The 20,362-nt window shown below is 40.2% G+C and overlaps 2 protein-coding genes and 1 long non-coding RNA gene across 3 annotated transcripts; 1 reads left to right on the top strand and 2 right to left on the bottom strand.

Annotated features, from left to right (window-relative positions):
* Window positions 1–645: 645 nt before the first annotated feature.
* vps72a (vacuolar protein sorting 72 homolog a) lies at window positions 646–10,854 on the bottom strand. The gene is made up of 6 exons (XM_004549150.6): window positions 10,455–10,854; window positions 8,080–8,232; window positions 7,007–7,124; window positions 6,634–6,810; window positions 6,121–6,265; window positions 646–5,796 (listed from the first exon to the last, which is right to left on the bottom strand). Exons 1-6 carry the CDS (start codon window positions 10,569–10,571, stop codon window positions 5,406–5,408), a joined length of 1,101 nt encoding a protein of 366 aa, XP_004549207.1. The 5' UTR covers window positions 10,572–10,854; the 3' UTR covers window positions 646–5,405.
* Window positions 10,855–11,007: 153 nt separating this feature from the next.
* On the top strand, window positions 11,008–16,814 carry LOC111501616 (uncharacterized). Its single transcript, XR_002721585.2, has 3 exons — window positions 11,008–11,199; window positions 11,277–11,352; window positions 16,754–16,814. It is a non-coding gene; the product is annotated as an uncharacterized LOC111501616 (long non-coding RNA).
* Window positions 11,424–17,506, bottom strand: LOC101470009 (leucine-rich repeat and immunoglobulin-like domain-containing nogo receptor-interacting protein 1). The gene is made up of 2 exons (XM_004549151.2): window positions 17,084–17,506; window positions 11,424–13,709 (listed from the first exon to the last, which is right to left on the bottom strand). Exon 2 carries the CDS (start codon window positions 13,699–13,701, stop codon window positions 11,872–11,874), a length of 1,830 nt encoding a protein of 609 aa, XP_004549208.1. The 5' UTR covers window positions 13,702–13,709; window positions 17,084–17,506; the 3' UTR covers window positions 11,424–11,871.
* Between the last annotated feature and the right edge of the window lie 2,856 nt (window positions 17,507–20,362).

A 20,362-nucleotide genomic window follows, 5' to 3' on the forward strand; every position in this document is an offset into this window, starting at 1 on the left:
AAGACAACATGCATGAAGAGGATGATGTGGACAAAATACTCATTTGCCTAATAATTCTGCACTCCCTGTATGTTTAAGACAGACATTTATTTTAGAAAAAAGTGAAACTGCCCTGTAAAGACCACCGTGATGTTTTGTTTGCCTTCACAGTAACCAGTAGTCCAAACAACAGTAAAATCAATGTCTGCATGTGACTCATTTGGATTTTAATAGCCTGTAATGTGTTATTCTGATCACTGGGAAAGGGGAAAAAAGCCAATCCATCAAACCTCTCCATATAGGTCCAGACATGTGGAGGCAACAATTGTTAGGATTTTTTTCCTTTTGAATCTGCGATGTAAACATGTTACATAAATATGTATTGCTAATTGTTAAATCCTGAATGTGTCATAGATCATTTCGTGGGCATATATAAATACTGTGTTACATAAATCCTGAAAAAGAATTTTAACCCAGTTAGGTTTTTTTCCCCCCTCTCTACACCACAAGAACGAGGCTGGTGGTAAACTGGGAATACAAAACAATAATTATTTTTCCTAATCATAATTAACGTTTGAATGAATCAGCAAAAGTTTGATCGGCTCCAAATACGACAACAAAGATGATGAAACCTTTGCGTTAACATAGACTCGCACAGCAGCACTATGTGAAATATCTCTACATTTTTATTGGGATTTAAAGTGTAATGCATCTGTAGCAAACACAAGACAAGTACAAGAAGCAGGAAACAAAAATCATTGACGCTGCTGAACGTCTATCTCGGGACACCGGACGGGACACACCGTCTTCTAAATTACACTAAAACAACAACCGGGGGGAAAAAAGCCCTTCGAAGTGGAAGTGACACATCCTTACTCTTTCACTCTCAACCCTTCCTCAATCACTCACATGCACAAACACATCTCCATGGAAACTGTTAAAAGAATAGGTGGTGTGCAAAAAGACTGACAAAGCATAACATATACTAGAACTGGGGCGGTCAGCGTGAAAAACATTTATAGGTAGGGGGGGGGGGAAAAGGGAAACTTTTATAGGATCTAAGCAGAGAGGGTTCATTAAATGGGAAGGAAACACAAAATTAGGCCAGCTGTAATGTATAATAATTACATAATTTAAGTAGCTTGTCCATTTCAGACTGTGTGTTTGATTTAGATGGTGGGGGGGGGGGGGAGGCATAAAGCATCGATACACGACAAACAGCAGAAGCCTTCTGAGTAAACACGAACAAATGAAAGTTACTCGGATGTTGCGGATAGCAGAACAGAGGCGGTGGGCATTAGAAGAGGGGAGAGGACAAGAGAAGCAGTACAGCAGAGTACAGCACAGTACACCACCTACACTCGTCTCCATGGCAACTACCACACTAGAACGAGTGATAATGCAGTTCCCTCTCTTCCTATTCTGAAAACTGTTCAATTGGTACCATATGCCCTGTGCAGTATGTGGGAGACAAAGCTTTCGCTCGTGCGCTGTTGCAGATAATACGAGGAACGGTTAGAAGTGTTAAACTGCGACGCTGTAAAATAAAATATGAAACAACAACACTAAAGGCTAAAAATCTTAACTGCATAGATTACATCGGTCTATCCACCAGAGACGCTGGCTTAGCCCGACACTGAATTCATCATCATGGTCGCTTTAAGGGATAACTTGTTATTCTTGAATAAATGTGTTAGGTTGTTGTTTTTTTTCTTTTCTTCACCAATGTAAGTGGCAGTGTGTGGGCAGACGCCGCTTTCAAAGAGCAAGCATTGAGGTTGATAGAATTGGAAAAAGCACAATAAAATTACTTTATTTTTTTTTTCCTGTCTCCCCGACTGTGTTGGTTCCTGCTGTTGGTGTTAATGTGAAGTGACATTTTTCGTGCAACGTCATCGTTGAAATTTGCATCCTCAGAAAGTGCTGAATGCAGTTCGGCTCGGGGTGTTACTGCAAAACTTTGTGGCAACAATGCGAATATGACAATGCACAAAGCGTGCACACACATGGTGTGCTTGGTTATGATTTGGGTTTAAGCAGAAAATAACTAGGGACATTACTTCATACACCGAATCCTCGCTCTGCCTTGCTGAATATCCCTCTTGTGGACTCATTTTGTTTTCTCAAAACTGGCTGGTTACCTCCCAAAGCAGTACAGCTGAAAAACATGAATCAATTTGTTGTTTCCTCACATCAGTTTAGAGGGATCTTTTTTTTTGGTTTACTCTCATGATTAATGCAAGGTACAGTAAGTCTGTCAGCTCAGCATATGACAAACACAGGGCGAGTAAGCCTGGCTGTCGGATGGCCTGCTGGGAGAACTTACAGATGGCTGATCTGCTTCTGCTTCCTCACTTTGCATGCGACATTGTTTGCATCTCGACTGAGAGCATCTGAACAATGGAGGAGCTTTTATCTTTTTTGACTCGTTTCTACGGTGACTTGACTCTCTTCGCTCCTCTCTTTGTAAATGTGACATTTTGGTCTTAATGGCAACTTTAAATCAGCATTCATGTGTATGTAAATGACATTTAAGTAATGAATTATTCACTTCAGTAGATCACTGCCTTAATAAATGCACCATCTTTCATCAGGTGACGGTAATTTTAAAAAGGTCTCAGTTTACACAAGTGTTTCCGATCAGTTAACACATCCAAGGGGGGGGAGGGGATATTTGGAAAGGTGACATCCTTGTTCTCATTTCCAATACATACTTATGAGTATGCACAATGTACTTTTATAGGCACTCTTTTTCTTCTTGTTCACTTTATAAACCAATTATTTATTTATTGTTCCCTCAATGTGTTTCATTTTTCCAGCTCTAAGCAGCTTCTTTTGGAGGCTGAGCTTCATTATGTAGATCTATTCAACTGCTCGTTTACAAGTATAAGCCAACCAGTGCATTTAGACATGTAGACAGACATGTCTAGGATTTCTAGAGAGTGGTCCAAAAAGGACAAAATATCCACGTGTTGACGCCAGAGGTCAAAGCAGAATGGTCACACTGTTTTTGAATCAATAGGAAGGCAGCAGTAACTCACAACCACTCGTGACATCCAAGGAATGCAGAAGAGCATCTCTGAATGCACGCTGAGGCAGCAGAGGACCACACTAGCTGCCATTTCTTTCAGCTAAAGAACAGGAAACTAAGGCTAGAATTCACACAGCTTAGCAAATTCTAACAAGTCACCCGATCTCGGTCCAACAGAGAACATTTGGGATTTAGTGGAACAGGAGATTCACATCATAGATGTGCAGCCAACAAATCTGCAGTAACTGTGTGATTTTGTCATGTCAACATGGACCAAAATCTCTGAGGAATGTTTCCAGCATCTTGTTGAATCTATGCCAAAATGAATTAAAGCAAAGGGGGGGCAGGATGGTGGTGGGGGTCAAACCAGCACTGGCAATGTGTACCAAATAAAGTGTTGTTAGAGTGTGTAATATTAGAACACAGCATTTAATACTTACAGTGGTAGAATTTGGCTCTGTCACGTTATCTAGATAACTAAGGTTCTGCTTTTAGATTATTAAAATTTTGAAACATTTTTATAATGAATGTCATCAGGCGATTAAAGATTTACACATTCTGAACTATCAGTACCTCATAGGTTCACAGGTTACTCTAATGCGTCAGTACAGAAGCAAATGAATGAGTTTTGTTGTCAGTGGTTTTCAAACTTACACACAAATGACCCACAGCTTGAGACTGGGAGTATACAAACCAAGTCTAAGGGGTAGGACGCTAGTGTATTCCTAGTGCCAGCTTCAAGCCCAGATAAATGGATGTGTAGCTTTGTGAAGGGCATTTGGTGTAAAATCTACGCCAAATCAAATATGCAGTAATATCTGCTGTGCAGAGTTGAGATGAGCTGAAAACAAAGAAGCCTGGTTACTTATGCACCAGAACACAGACTGTTCAGAGATGCTGTGCTCAACATCATCAGGGCATTTACTGGAAACACAGGTAAGAATCTGCTTGAAACAAACAAGTTTTCCTGCAAAGGCAAAGCATCTGCCTGAACCTGAAACTCCAAACGAGATCAGAGACGGCTTCACCAGTCATCGATTCTGCTCCCAGGTGAAGGCTGAATGTAAATCTCCTGTGATACAGCTAAAAAACAAAACAAATTGCTGTTTCTAATAAAATAAATGTGAAACCTTTGATTATCTGAGGCCTTGAAACTTAATTAATTGTATTTGGGGGGTTTAAGAGTGCTGGGACTATGGGACATTGTGCAGGGGAGTAGTTCGGTGTAGAAGGGGTCAAAGGTTTCACACTAGTCAAGCACTCAGCTGTGTTAAGGGCTTACTCTGTCTCTCTGTGATTACACACAGAGAATAAATATAGAAAAGCTAATTTAAGGTCCCAAAGGGATCAGCAAAGCAGTATTGTTCGAGACTGAAGCTCAAGCAATTTTCTGCCATTAACAATTCAGAGAGGAGAAAAAATTTTTTTTATAAAAGCCTCACGATGAACTAGAATATACTCTGAATGCTCGATGAGACAGCCCTGTCTGCATAGAGGCAGATAGAGGAAATAAAATAAAATTTAAACTATCAGACTACACATTAAGAAAGAACCAGGAGATAAATGTGGAAGAAACTGCCTCGCTCTCACCCATAAAAGAGAATATCTTATGCTTGCTTCTGTGTTAAAAATTAAAATGTATAACAGGAGGGAGGATTTAAAGCTTTGATCAATTAAAAGTGTCTCAGTGATTTGTCAGACGCAGACAATTAATTAAACTCCAGGGCCCAGGTTTTCCAAAACAGTCTGATGTTTTTTTTAGTTACGGTGCTGGACTGAAAATTAAAAACCAAAACATGACATTTTGCCTTCTATCACTCAAAAACAAAAAAAAAACAAATACTAAACTGTAAATTAAGACGGGCATGACAGATTAAATGGATTTTAGCCTGGTGAAAACAAAGATGATTTTATGATGATGGGCTTATTTTCCCAGTTTTTCCTGTGGTTCCCGCTGTGCAGACGTCCCATTTTTTATTATAAAGCAGAACTCGTTTAACTCTCAATTATTACAAGTTCCCAAAATTTATTTTTTTGATGAGAACATTTGCAAACACAAAAGTAAAAAAAACCCATAAATCTAAAACAAACAAACTAAATAAAAAGAACAATCACAGCTGCCACTGTGCAGATGCACGCCTTTTTCAGCTGATTTCCACACAGACTTCACAAATAAGACTTTTTACATTTTAAGGCCATGCGGCAGCTGTTTTGGTTCTACTACTGTTTGTTTTTTTTCCTTTTAGCAGCTCAGTGACAGCTCAAACCCAAAATGTCAGTTTTTTCCACTAGACTCCTCGTGAGCTGTAAGGACAGAAATAAAAACAGTGTTTTCGATCATTTCACTGAGAATTTCAAACAGAAACCAATCCTTTATCCTCTTTTTGAAACTAATCTATGTAGCAGCCGCACTCTGTTTCATAACCATTTTCTGCCGGGCGCCCTTTGCTGCTGAAGAGTCAAGTACCGTCGACCCTCCTGAAGTGTTCGGAAATCCATGAGCGGCCACGTATTTGCGGTATGCTTCCCGGATGATGCGGAAGGCTCGTGCGTTAGCGTACGGTATATCTGTGACTGGGTCTCGGTACAGCGCGGCCTTGTGGGTAACAGGACAAACCTCCTGGATGGGCACTTGAGGACTCGTCTGGGAGCTTGGCGGGAAGGCGACCTCAAACGCTTCGTCGTCACTGAATGTTATATAAGTGCGGGAGCACAGGCCTCCGGCAGACTGCTGGGAAGGTGTGGTGGGATTCTGCGGTGCAGTCTGGGGAACGTCCTGGTCCAACCTTTGGGAATATGACAAAACCAAGAATATATGTTTTTAAACATAATTATCAGACAGTTGTGCTCATAAGTCTACATGTCCTGGCAGAATTTATGATTTTCGGCCATTTTTCAGAGAATACGAATTATAATACAAAAACTTTTTTTTCCACTCATAGTTAGTGGTTGGGTGAAGCCATTTATTATCAAGCTGTTGTGTTTGCCCTTTTTATATGAAAAGAACGACAGAAAATACCCAACTGACCCCGTTCGGTCAATGTTTAAGCAGCAGATTACTCCAAAACAGAATCAAAAGAAAAACCAGGTAGCATCGAGTTTCTACGTACCCCTCAACATCAACATTTTCTTCTTTAAGGACTGGGTTTGAGACGAGGGGCATAAGGACTGAATGGTAACGGATGGTTGGTCCTTCAAAACGCCGCTTCTTGTGGACTTGTTTCTTCTTGTCTGCCTCCAGACGTTCGTAGTTTTCTGAAGACGTGAAGTAAAAATCAGCAACACTGATGTGTTTTGTTATACCGCACAAACAGCTTTAGGTAAAGTATTGGTGGAACTATACTGATTTACATTACAATCACGGGCTCTTCCAATCCTGATTAATAGATAATTATAATGTTCAGCTTACATAACTGGCAACGTGATACTCAGTACTCGCACATCCTGGAGTGCTTAACAGGATGCTTTCTGTCTGGTATCATTTCTGTTTTCTATGTTTCTGCTAAGACACACTAATCTCGACATTGGTTCTCTCTTTGCATAACAGGAAAGATAACCAAGAGTCCTGAATTACCCAAAGTTTGTGCAGATATTTAAAGAGTAACTCTCCAACATGTTCTCACCAAGTGATCGAATGTTGATCTCGGCTGTTATTTTCGCCTCAGCCAGCAGCTCTTCCTGGGTGAGGGGTCGGTCACGATGAGCGCCTCGTCGCCTTCGCGGGGCGTCCTGGCGTTCTTGTAAGCGCAGATTCGTCTTTCGTGTATGTTCACTGGTGGACTGTCGGACAGACTTCCGAGCTACACAAGAATTAAGAAATGCAGTGTTAAAAAAAAAAAAACAGCTGAATAAAACTTTTTAAACATGTTTGTAACTTTCCCACAATATTATGATCCATTCACTGAATGCACACAACTGGGAGGTTTATGCATCCTTCTTTTCAAATAAAAGGAAAACACTATGGAAGCATTAGTAGGAGGTTTAGAGAAATCTTACTCTCTGCAAAATCTTGGAATTCTTGTGGAATCCTCCTTTTTGGCTCCACTTTAGTTTTCTCTGTCTTCTTCTGCTCCTCTGTTCTTTTAGGTTTGGGTTTTGGCACTTTTATTGGTTCCTTGGATTAAACAAAGACAGAGAGCATTTTCAATTCGCATCTGTTTCACTGACATTCAGTTTGAGGAAGAAGATGAAAAACATTAAATGTTATGCTATAATCACACATTAAACATGTTCATGCCAGGAAATAAAAAATATATTAATATTAAAAACAATGCAAACTGTTATGTTAAAGGATTTTTTTTAAATCAGTTTGTTTTTAACAAATGTTAATACATGTCATTTGACAACCAGTGGCTTCTGTGGAGCTGCAGAGCAGTTTTAACCTTCGGCTGACTGACTGAGGTCATTTATATGTGTAAGTATGACATTTTTAAATCAAAAATCTTTCCTACAATGATTTTGTCCTTCAGCTCTTCATAGATTTTTAAAGGATTTGGCCCATCTGTGAGCCAAGGATAATGTACTGTTTAGATACCACTTTTCTAATCTCACTGAGTACTCCGATTCACTGCTGCAGAAGCCTTGAGGCAGATACTTAATGCCAATATGATGTGGAAAACAGCGAAACTGACAGAGATAAGAGGCTTAACTCCTTTTACCATAAAAATATAAAACATCATTAATTATATGTTAGAATATCTGGCACAGATAAAGGAAACAGCAAAGGTGAAACAGGCACAAACAGAAACAGAGCCACTTAAAAGAGTATTTCTGTGTAAAATATAATGGGGACATTAGTGGTCCGACTTGGCCATTAGTTGCTAAAAAGCTTGTTCACCTGAGGGATAAGGAGCACATGTGTGCAACTGTACCCATGTGGGGCTGAAGGACAACACAGCGATTAAAAAAAGGTGGTAAATAGTACTTTTCCTTTTCCTTTTCTTTTAAAGGGAAAAACAAATAGTTTCCATCTTTGTTTTTCAAGTCCGCTGCAAAGTGATACATGATGACACAAGGTATTAGGGCAATTAAATTCAGCTTAGCTCAAAGTTTGATTGGTCCTGCATTACCTTGTAAGCTTTGGTGACAACCCGACTTTTCCTTCGAGGTGCGTCCTCCTCCTGGTCACTGTCCGGCTCGTCACCCTCATCGATGTCGAAGTCACTGTCAACCTCGTCCTCTGTGTCTGAATGTTCTCCGTGATACTCATCATCTCCCGATTCCTGAACGACAAACAAATGGAGCAATAAATAAAAATCAGGAAAAGAAAAGAACAGCAGAACAAACCATCTGCAAGTAATCCGAGACATACCAGCAAAGACACCAAACACCAAATTTCCTCTGCATTTTTTCTAAGTGTAGTCTTCAGGCCTATTGATTAAAATCTTACACTTTTGTATCTGGCAAGTGTGTAGCTATGTATGCAAAGTCACATCCCATTAAGAGATTCAGTAATAAACAGATTATTTATTTTTAATAAAGATGTTTCCCCTCATTGTCAAAGCTACATCACAAAACTCAAACAAGCAGCCTTAAGCCCAAACCAGGTGCAAAGATAAATAAAATAACACAAATGCATTATGTGCACTAACAATGTGAATTTTCACATTTCTTAAAATAAATGTGGGTCATTTTGAAACCCAACATCCAACGACAGTAAAGATTTAGAAAGCAGCACAAGACAAAAATATCCCTGAAAACTGAACAGATAAAGGAAGCGTTTGCACACACAGGCACGTTCACAGTGCTTTATCAAAGTCCCAGCAGAGATGACTGAGGCATCTCAGGATCTGTTTGTGATTTTTTTATGAAGCCACTCTTGTCAGAACTGCCAGAGCTGCCGCTGCCAAATCCCCCTACACAAGGTGACCCCTGAACCAGCAGCTGTTTGAAGAAAATTAGCCACACTGTAAATTGAGGAAACAAATTAGCATCTTCAAAAGCAAACCATAACGTGTGAGATTGCTACAGCATCAAATGTTCTGACAAACAATATCACACAACTTTCTTCTCTCTTCAAGCGTGAAGCGGGAAAAGCTGGCATCATCTAAGCTCTGTTTACAGCTGGTGTTCAAACTATAATTGTAAGGCCAGCTCTAAACTAAGTCACGGTCACCATTTCGAATGAACAGTGGCAAGACGCACTCATTTTTAGATGTGTCCTTTTAATTCACCTCATTTCTCTTATAGTTCCAAAACTGTACTCTCAGATGTGAGAACCCCAGCCTGATGAAGAGCTTTCTCCATCTATCTTTCCATTTTGTGCTGCTAATCCATGTCCAGGTCATAGGCACAGCAGTCTAAGTAGAGAAGCCCCAGACCTCCCTCTACTGGGTCTGCTCCAGGGCTACCTCCTGCTAATACACACTCAAAACACCTCCCCTGGGAGGCATCATATTCCAATTCTTGACCCACCCCAACCGGCTCCTTCTGATATGTAAAGTAGACGCTATACTCAAATCACTGAGCTCCTCATTCTTTCTCTAAAGCCGAGCCCAGACACCATTTGGAGGAAACTGATTTCTGACGCTTGCATTTGCAATCTCGTTCTTACCCACAGCTCGTGGTCATAGCGAGGGTAGGAACACAGATCGACTGGTAAAATCGACAGCTTCGCTTTCACACTCAGTTTTCGCTCTTGTCAAAATCCAAAATCTGATGAGATTGTTTTTCAACATTACTACGGAAATGATGGCAGGAATGGTTACTGTTAAAAATCACAATCAAACACGACTCCCCAATTACCAGTGAGAGTTAATCAACTTTTAAACCACAACCTCAGCCTAGTAGAGAGGAAGTAAGTGCTTTCAGCAATGCACTACTAAATTTATGATACAAGACCCAATAAACCCCAACAAATATAAATAAATAAACATTTTATTGATCTGCCCTAACAAGAACATGATAAAACTAAAATAGCTTTTAAAATTGCTGTTTACATGATGCACATAACCCTTTAGTCAAGAGCTTCCTGACAAACTCTTTAAAAGTATTGAAGTATAATGCAGCGGCCCTGCCATATATGATACTCTCATTAGGATTTAATACTAAAATAAACGTGTGAAGATGTGCTGGCTTGTCTAAAAGGTCCGGATCGTGTAATGCTGTGAGAGTCTGATTTATATCAGTGAGACCCACTCCCAGTCATGTCAGTCTCAAAATAGTGAGAGATGTCTCCTGTACTAGTGCATGGTCAGTAGCCTGGCAGAAACTAAATTCTTCCGTTGTATTAATGTGTAAATAATATAAATAAGTGAGTTGGCTGCCGGCTTCATTGTCGGGCAGCAAATAGGTATGAACCAATTTCCCCAAAATTGAGCAGCAGTATTTCAGGCATTGCAAAAAACAATAAACTTTGTTTTTTGCAGGCTCTAGTTATTAACACTGGAGCCGGCTAATGCTAACTCTTTATTATCGCGCTCTGTTTATCAGTTTGGTTACTCACATCGTTGAAGCCTCCGTAAGTGGTCTTGTAGAACTCATCCTCTTCTTCAGCATCCAGTAGTTTGGACATACGGTTTCCCGCAGTCTTTCTGGGTTCGCGGCCAACTGCGAGGCTCATGATTGTGGTTTCAAAATATGCTAATCAATGCTAAGCTACTTAGCTCGTTATGTTACGCTAAAAGATATAGATCGTTTTGCGGGAACCTCTTTGACCTCGTCGTTACTCAGTATATTTGCTTAATTTTATGTTGGTGCCCATATTTTTTAGACCCTTTTAAATTCAAGGGATACTTTATAATTTTTCTTATAAGAGACGATAAACACTGACAAATGAAATGTACAACTGACCGCTAGCTCTCATTTAGCAAGCAACCATATCCGGGACTGTTGATCTACTTCCGGGCTAGCGGGCGGACTAAAAGTTTATTTTAGTTGTTTGGCTTGACATAGGAAAATATAATCAATTACACAGTTAATGCGAAGCTTCTATTAGAAAATATTCTATTCAAAAATTGTATAACTGTTTCATGAAACCGAGGTCTTCTTTTGCGCCGAGAAACGTATGCGTTGTCATGGCAACTCTGTAATTTTAGCGCACGATAATGACTGCACTACTCAGCAGTCTCTATCTACTGTTAAAGTCATTTATTTATTACGCATTTATTTATTATATTTGTTTATTGTTATATCCACCCCTTACCGTTTTAGCTGTCAGTTAATGCAGCCAGCTCCACTCATCGGTGAAGGTAAGATAAGTATTACGGTCTACTCGCCCACAATGTAAGTACAAAACTGCTTATGGAGATTTTTTTAAACCTTGCAGTTCACATCTAGACGCATTAAACCAAGTGCTGTGTGTGCTGCTCCTCACTGGATGCTGTAGTGCTGTAAATTTTTAAGTAAGTACACCAAATTTGTGAAAGCATAATCACTTTAATTTTTGTAAGTTCTTGGATAGAAAAATGTAAAAAACAAAAAACAAAAAACAACCAACTTGCATTTCACACATTTATTAAATAATAAACAGTGCAGAAATTAATCAAGAAAAGATCACATGCTACAGAAAAGAAGCTGCATAATAAACTGCACATTAACCTTAATATAAGGTTAATACCGCTATTGTTAGATTCTCCATATCTCATCAGTCCAAATAGTCCACCTGAAGTCCAATGTAATTGTTATTTTAAGTTTACTCTTTAATTTATTTTATCCTCATTTCCTTATTTTTTTGTGTTGCAAGATAAACATGATCATGGTTTGTCAGGTCACATTTCTTAAATGCAATTTAAAATATTATTAATTAAGACAACATGCTCATTATTATCAGATTCAAGCAAAAAACAAATAAATTGAAGCATCTTGCAGTTTATTCACTGATACCTACTAATATCAGGTGAATATATTCTTTGCTTATTGACTCATAACAGCTTCATGGTAAACCTCCCCGTTTCCATATAGCTGCTTGTCCCTCCATTACTGCTCGACATGGCGCTTCGTGGCACATACGCGATTGTGGCTGTGTGTTTTATCTGACCTTTGCCCTTACTCCAGAAGAACATGAAAATGAAACAAACACTCACAGAGCTGAAAAACGAGAGAAACCCTATGGTTGCTGCTATCAGTAGGGTCTTTACATCAAAATTGAGTTTCTGATTTCCGTTCACACCTGGAGCAGCAGATGGAAAGGCAGACCAACCTTTAAGACGAAATGGTTTCTTAGAAGATGATGGAAAGGTTTGGACATGAAGGCTAATGGGCAGGCTGTCGTTTCCCGCTGCGTTTGATGCCACACAGAGATACTTGCCACTATCTTGAGGCTGAGCATAGCGAACCTCCAGCGAGCCATTGGACAGAGCTCGTACTCTGCCGATGGGTGATAAAGATCTTAGCTGTGGGTTTAGCCATCTGACAGATGGCAGAGGGTCACCTTCGGCACTGCAGTGAAACACCACTGTGTGTCCCTGATCTACTTTCAACACCTGAGCTTTGCGGTTAAGAATTCGAGGTGGCCGACAGGTAAGCAAATCCGGCAGCTCAACCTCAGGGAAATCCAGAAAATTCCAGCCCTGCAGCTGGACTGAGGTAATGCAAGTTGGCGGACTTTCACCAAAGTCCATGTATAGTCGCCTTTGCACCACCCAAAGCAAACGGCAGTCACATGCCAGTGGGTTGTTATCAAGCCCCAGAGTTCTTAGGGTGTCCACTGAATAAAAAGCTCCAACCTCAAGTGTGGTAAGACGGTTTCTGGATGCATTCAGCAATCTGAAGTGGGCCAAACCCCTGAATGCTCCGATTTCAATCCTAAGCAGCGATCCCCCAACAAGATGTAACTCTTGGAGCCGGAGCAAGTCTCCGAGAAGGTTTGCATGAATGTAGGTGATGGGGTTAAAAGAAAGGTCAAGGTATACGAGATATACAAGGTGATGTAAGGGGATGTAGGGGAAGGCACTTAGGTTGCCGTGTTTAATGGTTAGTGATGTGAGGTTTAAGCCAAAGAGACTGTTCCCTGACAGACTCTCCAGCCAGGGGCAATGAGAAATGACAAGTTCCTTTAGGTGGACTAGGTGGCGGAAAGAGTAGTTTGGCAGCGTAGTGAGGCCCAGTCGGTGAAAACTAAGGCTTCTCAGCACGCTAAGTTGTGTGAGCGCTTCCATTGGCATAGCAGTAAGGTTGCAGCCATCAAGGTGCAGCTCCTGCAGACTGATTAGTCCTGTAAAAGCTTGATGAGAGACATAAACCAAGTCATTATCTGCAGCTTTCATGAACCGCAGGGAAGTTAATTCACTGAAAGTAAAGTCGAGGAAAACAAGAAGCTGATTGCTGCTTACATCCAGTAACTGGAGGTTTGTTAAGCCAGCAAACGCTCCCACTGGGATAATCTTCAGGTGATTGCGACAAAGGCGCAGAGTTCTCAGACTCTGCAAGCCAAGAAAGGCTTCCACTTCAATTATTACCAAAAGATTGTCACTTAAATCCAAGTCCGACAGCTGTGTCAACGTGTGGAACTGCTGACGCACCAAAGTCTTAAGCGTGTTGTGGGTTAAGTTTAGCAGCCTGGCTTCCTGTGAGAGACCATCAGGAACTCTGGTAAGTTGGCCACCAGAGCAGTTGACTTCCAGCACCGTAGCATTACAGTGGCAGGATGGCGGACACAGCCAACGCGTCTCAGATGTCAGTGCCACCCCTGCTGCCAACAGGTAGAGAGCTCCCCAGCACAGCCGTTGGTGGACGGCGCTCCTCTCGAACATCTGGTGACCTGTGTGCACGAGTGAGGGGATAGATAAAGTGAATCACAGGTGAAAGGAGTCACGGGTCTTTCTGTATACATTTCTTTACTCGTAAATGATTATTTTTGTATCACCACTGCCAGTTAGGAATAGAGCAAAGAGGAATTGGGTGTCAACTTGTCAGATGGATGGTGGCAGAGATCCATTGATGGGGTTAAATTAACTTTATCTAATGCCTGTCTGACTTTAAATCTGTTTAAACTCTACATACAATACACTTTAATTTACAAAACCTGTTTAACACAAGCGATGAATGTGGCAGATGTTAATTTGATCCTCATTCTTTGATTTACTCTCTAAAGCTCCCGAGGCCCTTTGAGATCTATGTGCCTGGAGAATTTACACCAACAAGGAAAGTATTAAAGTGCCCCACTTCAGTGGAAGGAGACAAAGCTTCCCCACTCTCATAATTCCATGGCTAAAAGATTTAACGTTGTTCCTACACAACATTAAGTATAGTGTCAGGCGGGCTCCAACAGTTTTTGTGTTTTTGTTGTTTGTGTGTGTGTGTGTTTTTAATAAAACTTGATATTCAGCTCTTTCTCTGCTCATCTCCATTCCAGCTCCCTCTCTAGAAGATTAACTAAATGGCTCTAATTAGGATAAACAGCAAATGTGAATATTTGATTCAGTCACGATGCTGAAAGAAGCCACTTATCCTCAGTTAAGTGGCAATATGGTTGCCAAGCACTTATTAATTTGCTTGTCTAAGCGTTTTAGACACCACCACCGTCTCCCCCCCCCCCCCCCCCCTTCCCCCAAATATGAAGAGAACACAATTAATACGATTTGTGGTCTTCTATGGGAAAAATGATCTCTCCTGCATGATCATGCATTTTGACTAGATAAGCCAAAAAAGATGAATGTGGAGAAAAAGATTTATAATTTTAAATCCAAGCCATAATAACATTAAACAAAGACCTTTAATGTATATAGAAAAATAACAATTTCTTACACGTGGCAAAAGTTTGTTGAATCATAACTAAACCCACTATTTAATAATGTGATCCTTTTGCTTGACAAACAGGAGGTGTATATGGAAACAGCTCGTACCCCTGAAGCCTTGTAAGGTGATATTTTGTCGTTTATTTCACACAAGATTTAAAAATATACCTTACAGGACCTCATGTGTTCTGATAGAGTTTCCTTTATTTGTAGACCTACAAATATTGGGAAATGTGCTTTTGACTGACTTTAAGTGTTAATAATTTCAGCTCATATAATACCTTTCATTCATCAGTTTCATCATTTTTCTCCTTTATCCTCACTGATGTGACATTTAAGCCAGATTCACATCTGAAGTGCTCTCCAAAATCATCCGTCTGAAACCTCGACACCTGAGCGATTCACTGAGGGAGGCTGGGAGTTGAAAATTTGAGCTCATTATTTTGTTACAGTTCTCAAAGCTCAGGGACAAACCTCCACACTGTGGATTAGTTTAAGAAACACATTCCCCTCTAATGTGAACAACCAACGACAAAATAAAGATATTAAATTAAGATTTTAACTTCTCGGTGAACCGATACTGCAGTTCATTCAACAGAATCCATCTCTGTATGAGATTATCGCTTCACCGCTTCTCCTTTATCTGTTGAGTGTTACCAGACAAAAGTTGCATCACGCTGACCTGAATTGCCCCTTCCAGGTTGCTCGTGCAAAAGCACGGTGCACCTCTCCTCTAAGAGGCTGCAGTCCTGTGGATAATTTTATTTCAGCTTCAAAGCTCTACTCGGAATAAATTACACCCAGAAAAACAAGAGCAGATTGCACGCTCACTGTTTTTGTTTGATTTTTGTGGATAGAGGGAGAAAGAGTAAACCGGCACCACATGAGGCATCACGTACGAGAGTTATCTGTAGTTCCTCGGTTACATGCCTCTCTGGGCAAGATTATAATGTGAGAGTAGCACATACTCCCTGGCCAGTATTACAATGACTATTTTAGATTTTTAAATTATTATTATTGTTATTATTGTGCACATTCTTCAGTTTCTACAAATGATGGAACTCATTTAAGGTTTATTATTTACAAAGATTGTAAAGAAGGACTGGTGAAAGCTGATTAGAAGGTGGCTGTACTTTACGTCAGTGTCTTTTTAATTTTTTTTGGCAAAGGTTTAGTAAAGTTCAGAGCTGCTGAATTATGGATCACAAATAATTCTGATTATTTATAATTTTCTTTAAGATGTTTGTAACAGAAAGTCTCGCAAAGCTTTCACAAAACACAGAAAATACAATAGTCTGCTGTGCAAAGGTTGTCAATCAGACATTACATAATTGAAGACAGTAGCAAACATAGTGCCAGTAGTTATGGAAAACAAAGGTCATGATCTTATTATTCCTAGAACTGTGATCACATAACAGAGACATGCATGACTGGAAGGACGCCTATTACAGCTACTAAAATTTTTTCAATCTCAAATCATCATAAGCTCGTTTTATGTATTTTTATTTTACTTTGCCACATCCGCCAGTAGGTGGCGGAAAAAGCAAAAGCATTTCGGTGCCTAGAGGAAACACTGTCCACAGGCTTGGTGCATAAGTATTGCCAAGGTAGTGTCTTAATGTGTTGCCAGTAAACACATAATGGTGGCTCTGTGGCTGAACATGTGAACATGTAAACAGTTGTATTCCTGTTAAACTTTGGTTGCACGTCGGTAAATACGACGAACGTTGCAGCTCATCAGAAAATGTGCTGTTTGGATTCCCAAGAGCACGAGAAAGAGAGAGAGATAAAAAAAGCAACACCTTCAAGTGTGAAGCCACCCTCTGTTTTGGCAGCTCGGCTCACACGTTGTTGTGCTGAGCTGCACAGAGCGTGGCACATGTAAGAGAAGAGATGGTGTGAAAGAAAGAACGATGTCCATTATGTTTGTGACATCTCTCACAAAAGTGACTGCAGATAAGAAAGTACTCGTATGTGCTGGACCTAAAAAGGTTCATTTGCCGCACTGATTTTCACATTCCTGCTGATTCTGATCCTGATTTTACTCTTGTCATCTTTGCTTTCTTAGAATTTCCTCAGTCATTTTCCACATGATACATCCATATAAAAACGCCACAGTGGAGTGCATGCATCTACTTTTCAGGTAATTTTACATCAGCACTGGTGTCTGCGTGGATCTTGGGAGCGGAGTCTGATTGCTGGTGGTGACGGCAGCTCCCGGTGGCATTGAATCACGGAGGAGTACTCCTCCTGAATTCCTCTGGGAGGGCACATGCTTGAGACTGAGAATAGTTTACAGGTGTGCCTTGGCAGTTTAAAAAACTCAGGATGGTGGTGCAAAAAAGGGAGTTGCAGTAGTTTGTAAAGAAATCAAAGGAAAAGCAAGCAGCCAACTCACCTTCTCTTCAGACTGATGGGTTCATCATTGTAATAGCTCCATTTTTACATGCAAATGACTTTTCTTGTGCTCTTTGTTCTTTTTTTTATTGTTCTGTTTTATATTGTTCTACTTTTATACCAATAGAAGAAAACAGAACTAAAAAAAACCCAAAGTAGATGTGCCAGTCTCTCAGTTCCTCCTTACGTCAGTGCTGATCAAAAATCCAATCCAAATGTACCAAGAAACTTCCCGGAGCAATCAAACACATCACCAAAAAAAAAAGCTTCATGCTCCCATTCCTCAAACTGAAACTCTGAGGGAAGCGCGATGCAGTAGCTCAGTCCTCCTGTTGTTCCGCTGTCCTCATGGCAACAACAACCTGGCTGCGGACACGCGGGCGCTTGGTGCATGCTGGGGGATTATATGCACTAGCTCCTGGACTCCATCCAACACAGTGCACTGGATGACGGGAGGCAGGCACAGGTCAGCCAAATGCAGAGATTTATGTGTAACACCAGATGGGGATGAATTTCAGCACTCACACTTGGAAATAAAGGAATATCTTTTTAACTCTTTTGCCCCATCGGAGGCTTCTTAAAAGTTTGATTAAGACATTAACCACAAGTTCCTCTGTGGTTGTAACACTGTGGCTGTTCATCCAGTTTAAAACTAATGTAAGACTCCTGAAAAAGGAGGGACATTAGGAAAGGTGGGATTTCTAACAGTTGATTGGTCAAGGTCCATGAGACGGTGTAATGACCATGCTTTCTTTTCCACATCAGACTCAGTTTGCCCACAGCTGTTCCCTGTATCACACTATATCATTCTAGCAGGTGGGAAATGTAAATGTACAGCTTAGTATTAAAATTTAATGCAAGTTTGACTCAAAAACTCAGCAAATCAACCAAACCTTGTATGGCCACTCTTAGAAAATCAGGTTTATTGTAACAAGCAGGACTGTAACTGCTGCTGTTACTAAACTGCAACCTTGAGCTTTGTCTTTTAAGTTGTTGTCTTGACAACTGGAGACAATTTTGTATGTTAATGTAAAGCGGGAAAAGCAGGCCTTTCAAAGAAAGCAGGCTACAAAAGTATGAATAAGGTGCCCATTCATGTAATTTCCCATTCATTCATACAGTGGACTGATGTTTGCGTGCTGCTTCGAACACAAGGATTATTTTTTTTCCTCACATGTGGAGCTAAAGCCATGAGGCACAATGTTGTTTCTGTGAGGCAGCAGTGCTACTTGTTACATACCGTGGTGGCAATACTTAACCGAGGTTTTCATTTTCCTTAAATTCCAATTAAAATCTAAGAGTAAAATTTAAATTTTAATGTTTTTTTCTGGTATTTGACTTAGTTCAGAACGTCTCGTGATATTACAGCTTAAAATCCAGAAGAAACTGTGTAACTGTTTATCTCTCACTGCCTTTTATGTTTATGTTGGCCAATTTTTTGGCCTTAGAATATGTAGAAAAAACTAGTTCAATTTTATTTTTGATTTTTGGTGAGACTTTGAATCGAAAGTCAAAGGTCTGTGTTTTTATTTCCATACATTGCTTGCTTGTATGTCAGTAAAGATTGTCATCTTGAATGTTTCATTGATCAAGTTCCCACATTAAGTGTTTCCTAATTCAGTTATTTTATTTATTACTTGACCTCCAATAATTATCCCAGGGGGTATATAAGTCGTTTTTTGAAGTAACCCGTGTAGGGTTAGAGAAGTGTTTAGTGTGATCTGGAACAACAGAGTCATTTCTGTTTATAAGTGTGGTAGAAGCTAAATTTTGGGACCAGGCGGGAAAGTACGAAGAACTAGTGTAGCAATATCATCATCACAGTAAACAACTGTTTCATGTCCAAAACAGAAAAAGCTCTGCAGAGACTTTAAGCAGCTAAATGCATTTATTGAACCAATAATTAAGACTAATCGACACTTGCATGGTTAGATTTAATAAACTAATTATAGTCTCACTATAATTATAAAAATCCTGTTTTTCAATGGTCGGTTCAATTACATAACAAGCTGTTCTGCATTGTTTAGGAGGGGCTAGACTGAAAATGAGAAGTGACACAGGTTCCCGAGCAGCCAGAGAAGCAGATTCAAAATTATTATCATTATTTGGTGTTAACTATTAGAGGTGGACTATAACATGTTCCCTGATTTAAACTTGCTAAAGAGGCAAGATGATTCGACTGTTTTCCTTTCCCTTCTGTAACTGAATAAATCTCCTTTAATCGACTGTAAACTGGGAAAACATAACAGGTGTAAATGATTTTCTGCATTTTGAGTTTTAGTTGCTAACAGCCACCTACGCTGCCCTCACTCTTAATTGTACTTTGCAAAGAACTTGCTGAAATTTGAAAGCACTCCCGCCGGATTCAGCGAAAGCCAACAAAACGATCAGGTGTTTGAGTCGGGGGTTGAATTCCCTCTCCGCTCAGCTGCATGATTGTGAGATGTAATGATGCAAAACATGCACAATCACCAACGAAGAAGAGCTTGTGCTGAGTCAGGAACTTACCATCTGCTACCTTAAGGAACCTGCATTCATCAGCAAATCTCCGTCCAACCGGGCATTCAGGAAGAGGCCGGATCAGAGATGGAGACCAAAAATAGCAAAGGCCACCTCAGATCTCCACGTTGCATAATGTCCTTCTGTCCAGTTCTCTTCATATAGTTTCGTCATTGCAGCTCTCCGCTGTGCAGACCGCTGCCATGCCTTTGGGTTTTTACAATATTGTACAGAAAGCTGACAGGAAATGAGAGCGAAGACGGCTAAAAACTTGGTGACCAGCAGATCACGGTATATAGCCACAGTCTCCAAACCACTAATCCCTCTTCTCTTGGTTTACTATCCACTTATTCACGTTGCAGTCGATGATGATCAGCTCACATCTGTTCTTTACATTCTGATCCGTTTGTCTTCTTAAGAGGATTTTGTGGCACGCTATTTATTTACCAACAAATGTACAATCATCAACAGCATCAGCTCGCATCTGCTAATAACACTTTAATTGGTCAATGCACAAAAATAAGCAGAGCACACTAACATATAAAAAAAATTCTATGTGGATTTTTTTCCTTTTTATGTTTGTTTTAAATTGTGGTCTCACATTGACCCTTTTTGCATCTCTGAAAATGCACTTAAAATGCCTCTTAGGCAGTGGACACCTTAGACCCAAGAACCATGAAAAACATATCTATAATGTGTTGTTCAAGATGTAATAAGGACTAAATGTGTTTGTGGCTCAGGAGGCAGAAAGAGGCAGTCTTCTACTAATCTGAAGGTTTGA

Source organism: Maylandia zebra, linkage group LG22, assembly GCF_041146795.1.
Source record: "Maylandia zebra isolate NMK-2024a linkage group LG22, Mzebra_GT3a, whole genome shotgun sequence".
Classification (NCBI taxonomy): domain Eukaryota; kingdom Metazoa; phylum Chordata; class Actinopteri; order Cichliformes; family Cichlidae; genus Maylandia; species Maylandia zebra.